We start from the raw sequence: 16,287 nt of genomic DNA on the forward strand, positions 1-16,287 counted from the left end.
GGCAATTGAAGCTTTGGCTAAAGCGTAAAACCCTATAGAGATGAGACCTCTTTGTAACTAATTCACTGCATCACCAGGTCCTCAGGAAAAGGAACCCCCTGCCATCAAATGAAGGCAAGCACTGCCTTTCCCAGAGGGCAGTGCTAGATATGGAGTCAGAGGGCATGGGTTTGAATCCCTGCCCTGCTGCTTCCTGCCCAAAGGACCTTGGTCAAACCATCTGAACCTCAATTTCTCCAAGTTAAAATGGGAGTGGGTGGGTGGGATTGTACTAGAGACCTCCTCTAAAGACTCACTGTGGCCCTGCATCCCAGCATCCTTTCAATGATGTTAGACAGCTGATGCAAACTTGGCTCCTTCTCTCTTTTTTTTTTAAATTAAAATTGGTTTTTTTAATCGGCAAAAATCAGCAGTCTCTCTCTCCCTGCCTCCCTTCCCCCCACCCCATCCCAAATTAAGGTGGTACTTTGGCAAGATCACCCGTCGGGAGTCTGAGCGGCTGCTGCTTAATTCGGAGAATCCCCGAGGCACATTTCTGGTTCGGGAAAGTGAGACCACCAAAGGTATCCATTCCTTCTATCCCCTGCCCCGGAATCCTTGGACTAAAAGGGCACTGTAGGGAGGGCCCCAGCTTGGGATGGAATCTCTAAAGATAACTTCTACCAGACTAGGCACCACCCATGTTAGTCTAGAGCTCCCTTCCATTCCCAGGGTCCTTGGGCTTGGGTTCTAGTACCCTAGGTTCTGGTCCCAGCTCCATCTCTAAGTCACTCTGTGATTTGGAGCGAGTCACCTTACCTCAAAGGGCTTCAGGGTTTTTTGTCTGTTAAATGGAAATAATACTTGCCTTACTTACCTCTCAGGGTCATAACATAAAGGATAGAAATGTAGAGTTGGAAGGGACCTTCGTGGCCATCAGCCTCTTTGTCAAAGAAACATACCAGACAAGTGGTTATCTGGCCTCTGCCTAAAGATTTCTGGGAGGAGGAACCTCCATTCCTCTTTTAGATAGCAGAATGCCTGGTGTCCAGTTGTTAGGAAGTTTCTCCTGATATCCAGCCTACTTCAGTATCTTTGCAATCCCTACCCATGCTTCTTCTGGTTTGGCTTTCTGGGACCAGATAGAAGAAGTCTCACCCTCTTCTACACAACAGCAGCCATCCAAACACTGAAACACTTTCAGCTGGGTGTTCCCTCAAGTCTTGTCCAGGCTAAAACTCGCCAGCTCCTCATGGAGCGTGGACTCAAGACACTTCACTATCCTGGTGGCTGCCCCTCCCTGGTTGCTTTCCAGCTTATCCACATCCTCCCTGCAGAGGAGTGGACACAGCCCTTCGGTTATGAGCTTTCTAGGGCACAGCAGAGCAGGCCTATCACCTCCTTATTCCTCATCATGAGACCCAGCAGGGCATTAGCTTTTCTTAGTGGCCATTCCACATGCCTTGTCGCCTCATGTGGAGCTCACAGGCCTCCTAAACCTTCTGCTCTTTCTCAGCTCTGCTTTCCCCACGTTGTCCTTGTGAAGTCAGTTTTGAAAGCAGAAGACTTTACATTTATCCCTTTTAAATTTCATCTTAGTAGATTCAGCTCAATGCTCTAGACCAGGGGTCAGCAAACCACAGTCTGCGGGCCTCTTCCTATTTTTGTAGGGCCCATGAGCTAATTTAAAAAAAAAATACAGTAACACTTTATTTTAAAACATCAGAATTCTTAGCTTAGGGGTCATTTAAAGACAAGCAGCAGGCTAGATTTGGTTCAACCTCTGCTCTTACACTGTTAGAATCTGCTTAGATCCTGACTTTCTTGTCCACTGTGTTAGCTGTCTGTCCAGCTTTGTGACATCTGTGCATAGGATAAGCATGCCATCTCTGTTTCTATCTAAGTCACTGAGAAAAATGTTTCAACACAGAGTCAAACAGATTCCAGTGGTACTCCACTGGAAACTTCCTTCCAAGCTGATATTCAATCATTGACCTACTCTTCACCCAACTCTGAATCCATCTAATTGTATTATCATCTTATGCCAGTGGTTTCAAGCACAGATAAAAATGAATCCCGGTAGGACATATTGACTTAGAAAACCATGAATTAAACATTATCTATGTTGTGTTGTATTTTTATTTATTTTGTTCAACATTTCCCAATTATTTTTTAGTCTGGTTTGACACCTGAGCTAGCCTTCACCTCTCCTTTTCCACCAGACTAGCGTGAGATATTTTACCAAATAATTTGCAAAAATCTAGGTAAACTATACCTTCCTAATTCTCCTGTTCTACCTGTCTCCAGTAACCCTGTTAAACAACAGCAAAAAAGGAAATAAGTTTAGTCTGGGATGATTATTCTTTCTTTTAAAAAAAAGTTTTATTAATGTCTTTTTTTTTACATCACTATGGTTTCTTTCATTTTCCCTCCCTGAGATCTATCCCATTTAGTAAATAGTATTTTTTAAAGACAAAAAAAAAGAGGGAAAAAAATCAGCATAATTGACCAATATATTGAAAGTCTGATAACATATGCAACGCACAACATTTGAGGCAAAGGGGTGAATTGGGAGCATTTTCTTACATCTCTTCTTTTGAGTTATGCTTGTTTTTTGTCCATTTTTCTAGATTTACTGTTGATTTGTGTGTGTGTGTGTGTTTCTTTCCATTTATATTGTGTATATTATTTTCTTAGCTCTGTTTACTTTGCTCTGTATCAGTTCACATAGATCTTTCCATGCCTCTCTGAATTCAGCACATTCACATGATTTATTCTTAATAAAGTCATACTGCTTCTCTGTGATTACTGTTTCCTTTTCCAGATGTTCCCTACTCATCTCTTTAAAAATCTGTTACAGAATTTTGCCAGGAATTGAAGTCAAGTTGGAAGCCAATGGTTTTCAGACCTTATTCTCTTTTTTGCTTGTTTTTTAATTGATACATGAGCCCTTCTCCAGTTCTGCGGTACCTCCCCCACTCTCCACCATATTTAAATAGAGCACATGTGCACTCGCACGCACACACACATACACACCCCTACAGTTATCCCTTCCACATTCCAGGGGTTAGGGTGGGTGGCTCCCATGCATAAAACTTTTTGGCCCTCCCTTTGTGCCGGAGAAGAAATCTGAATTTTTTCTTTTGTGGAGTGTTTACAGTACCTTATTGTAGAATTTGGCTTAAGTATTTAGTAGTAGGCTCTGTGTCATCTGCTGGCCCTTGCATGTCATCCGCGGCTTCCGCAAAACTCCTAAAAAATTCCCATTTAATTTCTCATGCAATATATCAAAACCTTGTTGGGGAAAGTCGCAATGTGGAAGGAATAACTGTAATGCATATATTTGTACACAACCATTGAGGGAATTTGTTTTGCATGATTATGCATGCTTCTTACGTGGAATTTGGTTTTCTTTTTATTTTTTTCCAATGGGTGGGGGGAGAGAGAAGAAAAAATGATTTCTGTTTATTTAAAAAGCAGAGAGGTGGAGGGTGCTACAGATATGGAATGTTGCATACACTTTCAGATAAGATCACTGTATTATCAGTTTTGTTTTGTCACAAGTGATACATGAGTGGTGGTGATCTGTGAATGTAATGAGAAAACAAAACACATCAATAAAACTTAGAAACGCGCACATAACAAATATCACTGATGGTGGCTCAGCAATCACATTCACAAGCTAGGTGACCCATAAATTTCCCTCTAACTCTGAATCAATTCATTTCAATTCAGCAAAGATATATTAAGCCCCTATTGTGTTCCTTGGGAGGTTAATGTCACTACCTTACTCAGTAAACTCCTGCAGCCTCCTGTTGCCTCTAGTAATAGATACAAAATGCTGTGCTCGGCATTCAAAGCCCCTTATTATCTAGCCCCCTCCTATCTTCCCAATCTTCTTACACCTTCCTCCCCAGCATGTACTCATCGATGCAGTGACACTGGCCTCCTGGCTGTTACACAAATAAGACACTCCATCTCTTGGCTCAAGGTATTATGCTTTCTGACTGCCTCCCATGCCAGGAATGCTCTTCTTCCTCTGCTCTGACCACTGACCTCCCTGGCTTCTTTTAAGTCCCAAGTAAAATCCCACCTTCTTTGGAAAGCCTTTCCTTATCCCTCTTAATTCTAGTGCCCCTCTGTTAATTATTTCCTATTTATCCTATATATAGTTATATAGTTTCCTTTGTATATTTTTGTTTTTGTGTTGTCTTCCCATTAGATTATAAGCTGCTTGAGGGCAGGGACTGTCCTTTGCCTCTTTTTGGACCTCCCCCCGCCCCAGTTTAGCCTGATACCTGGCACATAGTAGGTGCTTAATAAATGTTTTTTGAATTGTTTATACAGAACACAGTGCTAGGCACTGGGGATACAAAGAGAAAAATGAAGCAGTCTGTGCCTCTAGGAGCTTATTCTGTCTTATGAGAGGGCAACAGTTTGCACACAGATAAGTAAATGCCAGGTCATTTGAGGCAGGAGGTGGCACAGACCACTAGGATGATTGGGCAAGGCTTTAAAGAGGAGGTGGCACTTCAGTATAAGATGGGGATTCAGAGGGGCAGAGATGAGGAGGAAGCGCATTCCAGGCATGAGCATTCGAGACAACCAGAGCACATTCATCAGATCTGCATCTCTGAGCCTCAGCTGGCCCAGGTTCTTCATAGTCCCCCAATGCTCTTTTATGGGGGGCCTGGTGATTAATGATTCTCTGTCATCCTCACTATCCTCTTTTTCTGTGGTCACCACTGAAACAGATAGCCACTCTGACCTCCCCACCTCCTGGGCTGCAGCAACAAATCACCTCCACCTCTTCTCTTTCTCCCCTCTCCCTCCTTCTCTATTACACTGTTGTGGCTACACTGATCTGTGCTTTGGAGGATGCCTGGCCCCTTCATTGTCTCCCTCAACCAATCAGCAGAGTGCCAGGCTTCACATGGGAAGCCGATCCTGGCCCTAGTCCTGGCTCGAGCCTTTTCCCCAAGAGCTGTGTGGAAAGTGGGTCAGGAAGCTGGGAATAGCTGGGTAACCCATGACAACCAAGGACTCGGGCCTCTCTCTTCTGTACAGCCTCTGGCACTGGGCAAGCTAGAGAGACAGAAAGAACAGCGTTTATAGATGCTTGCACAGCTCAGGGCCTGGGGCTGCTGCTAACTTGCTGTGTGACTGCCCAAGTGCCATTCCCTTCTCAGAGTTTGTGGTTGGATTAGATGATTTCTGGGCCCTTTCCAGTTGTGAAGTTCTATACTCCAAGGACCCTCCCAGCTGTCACAAGCAGTGTTTTGTTAGGAGGTCTCTCCTAGTTCCTGAATTCTGTCTTAAGCAGGTGGCCAACCAAGGCTCTAGGCTCATTGCAGGAGATTATGTTCTCAAGAGTCCCTCCTCCAGTGACCCAGAAACCCATCTCCTACAAGTTTTGATTATTTCTCCCCCACTCCTTCCTGCCAGACCCCTTAGCTTCACTCTTTGCTTGTTATGTGGACAGAGAAATTAACCTTTGGAATGGAATGTGACTATGAACCAACGTGACTGCACCTGGGGTTTGCAAGGCATTTCCCCACCCTAGCCCCAGCCCCATTCTGAGGGTTTTGTGGGGATGATGCATTCAGGTCACTTGAGCCCCTGGCCTGGAAAGGCTGCTGCCTTCTCTGGGGAGGGAGAGCCATGATTGCCACTCCTGGCACCCAGGGGGAGGGAGGGGAGGGTTGGGTTAGGTTACGGTTGCTTCCCCCAGGTAGAAGTGCAGGGGCCATTAAGCTGGTGGTATGTTGCCCTGGCCCTGAGCCTGGACCTGGACCGGGGCAAGCATTTCTGGTTAATTTTTTTCTCAGGCAGACCTGGGATTTTCTTACCAACCACCAAGGGGGATTTGCTAGGTGGGGTGGGCATAGGCAGGACACTCACTAATTCTTCATCCAGCCCAGAGTAATGGGGTTACTAGGAGTTCTCATTTTGCTAAAGCACTTTCTTCACCTCCCCCTTGTCCTTCTGGGTTGGTAGCATAAGTATCACTATCCTGATTTTACTGAAGAGCAAACTAGGCTTGGAGAGCTCCTCACTTGCTCTTAGTCATGGAGTCAATCAGTTCCAGGTACAACTGGTGCTAGAACCCAGGTCTGGTCTCTAGGTCTAAAGTCCAGCTCTATTTTGGCACCTGCCTTCTAGACCTTGCATTGTTGATAGCAGGGGGCAGTGGTCACTTCTTTTTTAAAAAGAAATTTTATTGATGGCTTTTGCTTTACTATCACCTACATTTCCCATTACATCTCTCCACCTGTGCCTTGCCAAAGAGTTGCTTATGATAAAGAATAAGAAAAGAGAAAGAAAAAAAAAATCCTCAGAACTCACTAGCATGTCCGAAAAAGTCTGACCTGACAATGGAGTATTGCACACCTATGGTTTCCCCACCTCTGCAAAGAAGCAGGGAGGCGTAGGCCTCTCCTTTTAAAATGACTTCATATTTTATACTTTCGGTGTCGTAACACTGTGATTATCCGCATTTGACAGATGAGGAAGCTGAAGCCCAGGGAGGTGAACTGACACAGTGAGTTAGGGATAAAACAGGGATTAGAACCCAGTTCTTCTGACTCCTAGCCCTAGGATCATTCCACTCAAAGGATCTGTTTATCAAGGGGACAAAATGCTAGCCATCTGATACAGGTTCTCTAACCTGTTTTCTCACTGGGCTTTTTTTGTAGGTGCCTATTGCCTTTCTGTCTCTGACTTCGACAATGCCAAGGGCCTCAATGTGAAGCATTATAAGATCCGAAAGCTGGACAGTGGAGGCTTCTATATCACCTCTCGCACACAGTTCAACAGCCTGCAGCAGCTCGTGGCCTATTACTCCAGTATGTTTTTGTTGTGAGCTGGTCAGTTGTCCTAGGGGTAGGGACGCAGGGATGGGGAGTTGCCCTTGCTTTGTTCTCTTGGGCTTGGTGATGATGGTGTGTGTTTGTGTGTATGCATGTGTGTATGTGTGCATGTGTGTGTGTGTGTGTGTATGTGTGCGATGGGGTGGGGTCTTATCTTGGCAAGAGGGAGATGTGGGGGTCCTTGGTGGGGACTAAGATGTGGGTGAGCCAGAGGTGGGCAAAGAAGCCAGAAGTACCTCCCCTGCATTGCAGAGACACCAGCATCCCCAGGGTTCGGCTGGCTAGATTCATCGCTGGGAAGGCTGCTGAGGCTTAGGGGAGGAGCCGTGAACCTCCCTGTGTGGCTGGGTGGTTTCTTGCTCATCTGCATATGTGTGTATGTTGTATTTGTGTATCTGTCCCTCTGAGCCCACGGATGTTTGTATGCAGCTGCATGGGTGTGTCTGGGCCTGTGTGCTGTGTATCTCTGTACTTTTTGGGTAGATTTGTGTATATATCCGTGGTGTGTGTGTGATCATGTTGGCTTGTGTCTGCATGTGCACATGTCTGTTGTTCTGCATAATAGCTTATATATATCCTGGAGGGCTTGTCATCTAACCAAGTGTCTGCATGTCTTCAGGCAGACCTGTGTTTGTGTATATTGCTATGTTAGTGTCTGTCTACATGTGTTTGTATATGCAGATACATCTATGTGTTTTTGCATGCTTATAAATCTGCATATGTTTTCATATCTGTGTGTCTGTTTTGGAAGCATGCCTGCACGTGTTTTTGTGCGTGGGATGTGTGCTCTGTATCTGTTCAGCGTGTGTGTGTGTGCGAGTGCGTGTTGGGGAGGGGCAATTGGTGGAAGAAGGAAGGGTCCCAGGGCAAATAAACTTGCATCACTTTAATCAAAATCTTGAAAAGCTAAGGAACAGCTGTGGGCTATCTTGGAATTTATCTCTGATCAATTGTCTGGCCTGTCCTACTTCCCTTTCTCCCCTTTCCTCTTCCAGAACATGCTGATGGCTTGTGCCACAGACTCACCAATGTCTGCCCGACGTCCAAGCCCCAGACCCAGGGCCTGGCTAAGGATGCCTGGGAGATCCCCCGGGAGTCCCTGCGGCTGGAAGTGAAACTGGGTCAGGGCTGCTTTGGAGAAGTGTGGATGGGTGAGAGCTGCCTCCTTCCTTGGTTCCCTCCCTCCCTATCTTCTGTCCCTTTTCTTCTCCTTCCCTTTTTGTCCCTGATGCCAGCTGACCCTCCCTTCCGGCCTGGCCACCCTCCCCCCCAAGCCACAGGAAAAATACCTGAACCCTTCACCTTAGCCTGGGAATATATACATTATTTCTCCCATGCTGCTCAGGCATATGGTTTGATCTTCTAATTAAGTCAGTGCAGGTCAAGTCAGCAAAGCTGTATTAAGCCTCTACTGTTTGCAGGACCTGTAAGGGGACATCTTGTGTTGAAGTCAGAGAAGTCAGCTGGTCCCTGAAATGAAGGAAATTAAATCAAGAGCTGGCTGGGGAAATGAGACATACTCACAAGTACATGGGCCCAGTCCTGTTGATCATATCACCATCTCTCCTGGCCATCTTCCTTTTACTCAAAGCTGCCTCCTTCATACAGACTCAAAGTCCCTCTTGGATAATCTTCCTAGATCATAGCTCTGAGTACATCACTTCTGCTGGTGCTCCAAATGAACTCTCCCTTCTCCTGTCCCCCACAACACTGCCCACCAAGGTCTAAACTTTTTAACCTGGCATTCAGTGCCCTTCACAATAGGCTCCATCCATCTCTTCATTGAACACTTATTTGGCACATGCTATGTGCAGAACACTGTGCTTGGCACTTGGGGAGAGGGGAGATACAAAGCTAAACTAAGACATGGCCTCCATCGTTGTGGTGTTCAGAGTCTAAAAAAGAATAAAAAAGTCTCTGTGCTTTAAAAAATAAAAAAAATGAAAAAAGTGGGGTGGGAAGAGATGGTATTTCAGGCATAAGGAACAGTATAAGTAAAATGGAGCAGTTGAGAGTGTACAGGGCATATTACAGGGGTAGAGAGGAATCTAATTAGGTTGGCTTTTGGAGGGGATGAATATGAAGGATGTGATGGTAAACTGGTGTGAGATGTGAAGGTCCTTATTGGTGGCAGAAGAGCCTGAGCTTTCCCTGGCAGGCTGTACTTGAGCAGAACACTCTTGGAGCAGTCCAGGTGGGTAGTAACAAAGGCCTGTACCAGCTAACTGACTCCGTTTGTATGTGTTCACTTTGATCTGCGTGGGGTATCCAGATATCCAGACAGAGAAGTCAGACAGTCCGTTGGGGTACAAGTCTGGGCTGCAGAAGAAAGGTCAGGACTGAAGAAGTGGGGGATCTTCCTCGAGATGTTGACACCTGAAGTTATGGCAGGGAACAAGATGGTAAAGGGAGAGGGTATAGGGAGAGAGGAGTGGAAAGACTCTTGAGGAAAACCAACATTAAGGGGTGAGGAAGAAGATGGGGAAGGAGCAAAGGAGACAGAGAAGAAGCCGGTAGAGAAGTAAGAAACACGAGAACACGGTGGCTCTGAGAACCAGGGATGAGAGAAAGTAGTCAATAAGAGGGGTGCCCAGCAGTATCAAGAGCTGCAGAAAGGGCAGAGAGCATAAGAACTGAAAAAGCGCCATCGGATTTGGAGGTCAGTGATGAGTACAGCGAGTGGGTTCTCAGACTGGTGAAGGTGGAAGCCTGCTTTCGAGGAATTGAGGAAGTGGATTTATCCGGTATAGACAATTTTTCTCATACTTTCAGCAGTGATGGGGGGGAAGGGGGAGACTGAATAGTAGTTGGGTGGGATAGAAAGGTCAACCAATGGTCATTTAAAAAGGAATCACAAAACCTGAGCATGTTTGTAGGCAGCTAGGAAGGAGCCAGGAAAGGAGAGACTAGAGATGCCGCAGGAGACTGAAGAGAGAAGTGCCCACGATTAGAGAGTTACCTCCTCTTCTGTGACGGGGGTAAGGAGAAGAGAGGGAGTGATGATGCCGAAGTCTGAAGAGTAGAGGAGGGGAACTGATGACTGTCACGTAGGATGGATTTTCTTCTCTGGGATCTTATATCTTGTCCTCATCTCTTTTGTGTGCCCTAGTTCTGCATCTCTGACTACCTGCTTGGCATATCCACCTGGAGGTACCATAGTCACGTCAAATTTAACATGTCCAAACCCAAACTCCTATCTGTCCCCTTAAGCCCACCCCGTCTTCTAACTTCTCTACTTGTGTTGAGAGTTTCCTCCAGGTTTGAAACCTCAGAGTCAATCCTGACTCTTCATTCATTCTCCCTCTCCTCCGTCCACTTCACTATATCTAATCAGTTGCTGGATCTTGTTGATTCCACCTTTTCAATGTCTCTCAGCTCTCCTTTTCTGTGCAGATCAGGGTGGGCACCCTCTGGTGGGCACCTTTCCTTGACCCCACTGCTTTTAACCTTCAGGGACCTGGAATGGCACCACCAGAGTAGCAATAAAGACCCTGAAGCCTGGCACTATGTCCCCAGAAGCCTTCTTGCAAGAAGCACAGGTCATGAAGAAGCTTCGGCACGAGAAGCTGGTACAGCTGTATGCTGTGGTATCTGAGGAGCCCATCTACATCGTCACAGAATATATGAACAAGGGTGAGCTGCGGGGCAAGAGAGGAAGCCATGGGGCAGAGGGCAGGCCATGGGTCAGTTAGGCTGGGCCTGATAAGTCTGGAGGACTGTGGGAGGCAATGGGCAGTGGAACGGGGAGTCGATGGAGCAGCTGAAGAGAGGCAGTAGTCCTGGGTTCAGATCACGGCTCTTGCCCTTCTTTCAATATATGATGTCAAACAAGTTTTCTTTGGTTTCCTCACCTGTAAAATGAAAAGATTGGACTAGATGGTCTCTGAGATCCCTTCTAGCTGTAAACCTGTGATTTCACAGTCCATTTCTACCTTCATTTTGCTCATTTGTAAAATGGTGATTGAACTTGCTTTCAGTTCTAAATCCTATGATTTTAGGAGGGAATACAAGTAAATTCTGGGTTTGGACAACTTAATAGTTGACATTCACAAGTAGATAATTTTGTAAAAAGGATTCACCCCCTATAGATTTGAAATGAACAGTGAACCAAGAGCTGGAACAAACTTCATTTGCTGTTCGAAATGGGAACGTTTTGTTGGATGGCCAACTGAACAAATGGCTCATCAACAAAACATCTTGGGAACCTGATTGGACCTGGCCCAGAGCTCAGTGTCCTGACATTCTCCAAATTGGGAATCTAAGGCAGTCTTGTTTGGTTTTCAGATCTCTTTAAAATAATGAGCACCCTCAAGGCATTCACTTGATTTTTATGTTCCTTGTCTTGTAGAGTTGTGGGACAGAGTCCAAAGGGATCTTAGAGATCCAACTGCCTCATTTTATAGAGGAGGAAGCTGAAGTTTCGAGAGAAGTGACTTGCCCAAGGTCATGCGGCTTTTTAGTAGCCAAGCAGGGAATCAAACCCAGGTCTTCTGCCTTCTGACTTTCAGTGCCCTTTTCTTGTGGGATTTTTGAATCCAGTGCCCTGGATTCAAATTACAGCACTGCTGCTTACTAGCTCTGTGGGCTTGTGGAAAAATAATTTTTCCATCTGGGGCATTAGTTTTCCCATTGGCAACATGAGAGTTAGATGATCTCTGAGTTGCTTCCATTTCTAAATCCTATGAAACCTGTGGTATGAAGAGCAAGTTCCTCTCATTTCTTACTTAAGAGCCATGAGACTGACACCTCTAAATTTACCCTCTACTAGAATCCCTTGTCCTGTGCCCCGACCGGCTTCTCTGTCCTATGGCCAAGGCTGGGGTGCCTTTCTTTGGCTTTGGTGGGTGGACACTGGGATGGGGAGGCTCAAGGCTACCCTTGATTAGAAATATGCTTTTTCTTCCACAGGGAGCTTGCTGGACTTTCTTAAAGGTGACATGGGCAAGTATCTTCGGCTGCCCCAGCTAGTGGACATGGCTGCTCAGGTGAGCTCAAGTTGTAGTCCAGAGTCCAGGGCACCCAGACTTCTGGTTTATGCATCCTCCCAAACACTGCTTCATATTTAAGGTTTAGCCCAGGTTTCCTCAGGCCATTCTAGCGAGCATTTCTCCTGCTCTGTAAGCTCGTAGGATTTATTGTTGGGCCATTCATTTGAATTGTGTCTTTTAAAAGTCTGAGCTCAGCTGTGACTACTGGGTTGGCTCATGGAAGGAATCAGTGAACGTGCTGATTGGTTGAGAGGCAGCGAGGCATTGTAGAAAGGATGGTCTTGGATTCTGAAGACCTGCCTTTCAGTTCTTGCTTTGCTATTTCCTAGCTGGGTGACCTCCTTTCTCAACCTCAGTATCCACATCTCTAAAATGAGCATAATAATATTTTCCCTACCTACCTAAGTGGGCTCTTAAGTGATGGATAAGGCCAAAAGTGCATTAGAAGTGTGGGCTATCATAATTATTATTGATTCAAGCAATCATTAAGTATATATAAAGTACTTACTAATCAAATGGAAATCAACAAACAGGTACTATACTGTAGGGGATTCAGATATATCAGACCTGGTACTCATCCAAAGGGGCTTACAGTTTAGCAATAGGGCATACCCTTACGAAGTGGTTAATGAAGAAGAGGGGCAGTTGCCTGGGCCCAGGAGCCCTCAGGTCGAGCCCCACTTCTGCCACTGACTTGCTGTCAGTTGCTTCTTCTCTCTGGGGCTCAGGTTCTTCCATCTTTAAAATGAGGGTTTAGACTTGAGGATTTCCAAGGGCCTTGGGCAGTCATGTCTTCCTGGGCCTTACTTTCCTTTTCTGTGAAATGTGGAGGTTGGACTAGGGATCTGTAAGGGCTCATCCACCTCAAAATCCTGTAAGTAGAGAATGGAACATATACGAGACCCGACCCCTCCTGAGATAGCCTGCCTCTGGCCACTCTTAGCTCTCTCCCTTTGCTGGGTTAGCCAATGGAGACTGACTTGTTTGTTTTAAACTTCAAAACCTGCCTCTATCTGAATGTATGAATGAGCTCAGTGGTTTGACTCAGAAACTGAGAGGGGCCAGCATCACCCTGGTCAGAACTCTCCCAGAAACATGGGTTTTACCTACAGATTGCGTCTGGTATGGCCTATGTGGAAAGGATGAACTACGTTCACCGAGACCTCCGGGCTGCCAACATCCTGGTGGGAGAGAATCTGGTATGCAAGGTGGCAGACTTTGGGCTGGCCCGGCTTATCGAGGACAACGAGTACACTGCCAGACAAGGTACGCAGGCTCCACAGGGAAGATGTCAGCAGTCTGGTGGGGCAGACAGTGTTGGGGTCAAAGGACCTAGGGGCTGCTTCAACTGCACCACCAACTCAGTGTATGATCTTGGGCAAGTCACTTCCATAGGAATCATAATACCTATCCAGTTTACCAAGAGGATACTGACCTCACTTGAGTCAGTGATGGTATTCCAGAGGAGGTGAGATTTGGTCTAACTTTGAAGGAGAAGCAAAGAGATATGGATTAGCAGAGGTGGGGGGAGGGGAATGGAAAGTTATGGCGGGTGCAACAAATGTACCAATTGGGAAGCACGTTAAAGAGCAATGTAGCCCAATGGATTTGTTGTGGCTGTGGATAATTTAGCTCGCATCTTTGGGCCCATTTCCTTCAGAAAGTGGGAGAGTTGGGCTAGATGATCTTTAAGGCCCTTCCCAACTTTAACTCCTTGCCTCACTAATAAATTCCCTAACTCACCATGTGACGTCATGCCAGTCACATCATTGCAACCCTTGCCCTCACCTACTGACCAGGCTAAGGGGTCTTATGAAGATTGAATGAGATAATGGATCTGAAAATGCTTTGCAAAGCACAAACTCTGTTCCAAGGTGACATGTGTATACCTTTGAGGCTAGTCATGATCTGGGGGGAAGAGCTGCACTTGGGAACCTTATTTGCCATCCTGCTACACAGGGGACGAAGACACAAAACAGCCTTGGCCCTCAAGGAGCCATCACATTCTAATGGAGGGAGACATTATGGACACACATAGGTATAGATAACATACATAGTAAGGGTATGTATGAGGTAACTTTAGAAAGGAAGGTGCTGAAAGCTAGGCTGGGGGCTGGGGCAGGAAAGGCCTCCTGCAAAAGGTGGTGCTTGAGCTGAGCCTTTTTTAAAATTTTTTTAGATATTTTATTTTTAGTTTAAAACACTCAGTTTCACAAGTTTTTGAGTTCCACATTTTCTTCCCCTCCCTCCTCTCCCTGCTCCCCTCCAAGATGGCATGGAAGCCAATATACGTCCTACACATATACCCTTTGAGCTGAGTCTTGAAGGAAACCAGCTATCCTAAGACAGAAAGGGGATGAGGGAAGCATCTCAGGCATGGGGAATGGCCACAACAGCAGAGACAGGAGAAGCTGTCTGATGGGCCAGGATAATTGAGCCCCAGAGTGCAGGAAGAGGAATAACGTATAAGAAGACTAGAGAGGTAGGAAGGAGCCTCATTGTACAGAGCTTCAAATGCCAAACAAAGCACTTTGTCCTTGATTCTGGAGGTGACAGGGAACCAGTGGAGTTTACTGAATAGAGGAGGGGGTGACATGGTCAGATCTGTGCTTTCAGTAGCTGGGTGGAGGATGCTTTGGAGCAGGGAGAGACTGGAGGCAAAGAGACTACTGCCATAGTCCACATGATACATGATGGACTGAACTACAGTGGTTGCTAGGTGGGTGTAGAGAAGGGGACACTTAAAGAAATGTTGTGGAAAGGTTTAGCACTGTTTAGATACCTGGGGTGAGTGGAAGGGAACAGTCAAGGAAAGCTGTGCAGGGGCTATGCAGGGAGGGAGCATGCCATTTGATGCCCTTTTCAACTGTGAACGTGCCAGGGAGTCCCCAGCCTCGGTCCCCCTATGGACAAAGCAGCTTCTCTCTCTTCCATACAAACCCTTCTCTTTTAGGTGCCAAATTTCCCATCAAATGGACAGCCCCAGAAGCTGCCCTATATGGCCGATTTACCATCAAGTCTGATGTGTGGTCCTTTGGAATCCTGCTGACTGAGCTGACAACCAAGGGTCGAGTGCCATACCCAGGTAAATACAGAGTGCAGGGTTCTGGGTGGGGGGAGGTGCTGTGCCCCAGGCACCCCCCAGGACCCGCATGCAACCAAAAATGCAACAGGTACAATTTATCTTGTATACCCTTGCTCTTGGTTGATCTGGCTTCTCTGGTCACATAATTCCCCTTATCCTCCCACTTAAAAGTTGCTTCTGGCACTTTTGCTAATTTAGAAAAGTCATGAGTAAGAACAAGCTAGAATGTGATCTTTCATGAGGGAACTTGCATTTTTACAAGGGGCAGTGCCTTAACCTAAGGGAACCTAAAGGAACAAGTGAAAACCAAATGGGCAAGTCACTTCCCCATTTGGTCTCCTCCTTTATAAAATAGGAATCATAATACCTATCCAGTTTACCAAGAGGATACTGACCTCACTTGAGTCAGTGATGGTATCCTGGAGGAGGTGAGATTTGGTCTAACTTTGGCACCAGCAAGAACAGGAGTGGGGGTCAGGAAGAAACTGCCTGGTGACTTTTATATGCTAAATTGTCCTGAACATGGGCTCCACCTAGGCATGGACAGCAATACCTTTGAGAAGTCAAAAAAAACCAGATATACTTCAGGAACCCATGATATCAATGAAGTGTGTGTCCTCTCCATTGACATAGCTACTTAGACAGTCTTCATGGGTGGCTATGGATAGAAAAATATATCCCCTAGTGGTCAATACTGCAAAAATAATTACTACTGTGAAATCTGCAGAGGTTGATGGTTGAGAAAGCATTAGGAGCTGTGCATACTTGGTCTTCAGTAGTCTCTACCAGGTATCACTGGCAAATTTTCAGATTTGCAATATACTCTGAAGGGGAAAAAAATCACCAAGAAGGGAATAAGACTTGACTGCTAATTTAATGTCCAGTTATCACCAGGTTAGTGACAGGTGAATAAAAACCAACTGGAGTAAGATTATTGACCATCCTCAAGTTTTCTACATGCCCCATTTGGGGCCTATATTCAGAACAGTAGGGCGAATGCCTGAGACTAGCCATATCACCAGCTCTGGGCTCCAGGAGCAGCCTAGAAGGCACCAAGCAAGGATGGCTTGGTTCTGGGGGTGCCTATAAACAGGGGCTGTGCCCTGGAAAGAATCTGAGGCAATCAAGAAGATGATGTGGCATCCAGAGTTATGCTATCGTACTGGCCTGATGTCCCAGATGCCCTCTGTCCCACACCTGGGTCAGCATATTGGGAATTTCGTGTTCAGGTTTGGACACCAAATTTTAGGCAGGACATTAGCAGGTTTGAAGAATGGTCAGGGGAAGTGGTAAGGACAGTGAGGAAACTGGAGATCATATTATAAGAGAATTAAATAAAGACCCTAGGGATGTTTAGCTTGGAGAA

The 16,287-nt window shown here is 46.0% G+C and overlaps 1 protein-coding gene across 4 annotated transcripts in view; it reads left to right on the forward strand.

The window, feature by feature from the left end:
• SRC (SRC proto-oncogene, non-receptor tyrosine kinase) overlaps positions 1-16,287 on the forward strand; it is a 106,624-nt gene that overhangs the window by 86,446 nt on the left and 3,891 nt on the right. For all 4 annotated transcript variants that reach the window (XM_036749636.1, XM_036749635.1, XM_036749634.1 and 1 more), the window contains 7 exons: positions 460-563; positions 6,675-6,824; positions 7,844-7,999; positions 10,302-10,481; positions 11,757-11,833; positions 12,949-13,102; positions 14,790-14,921. In XM_036749636.1, coding sequence (XP_036605531.1) covers positions 460-563; positions 6,675-6,824; positions 7,844-7,999; positions 10,302-10,481; positions 11,757-11,833; positions 12,949-13,102; positions 14,790-14,921 — 953 coding nt within the window. The remainder of the gene's footprint in view (positions 1-459; positions 564-6,674; positions 6,825-7,843; positions 8,000-10,301; positions 10,482-11,756; positions 11,834-12,948; positions 13,103-14,789; positions 14,922-16,287) is intronic.

This window comes from Trichosurus vulpecula, chromosome 3 (assembly GCF_011100635.1).
Source record: "Trichosurus vulpecula isolate mTriVul1 chromosome 3, mTriVul1.pri, whole genome shotgun sequence".
NCBI lineage: Eukaryota > Metazoa > Chordata > Mammalia > Diprotodontia > Phalangeridae > Trichosurus > Trichosurus vulpecula.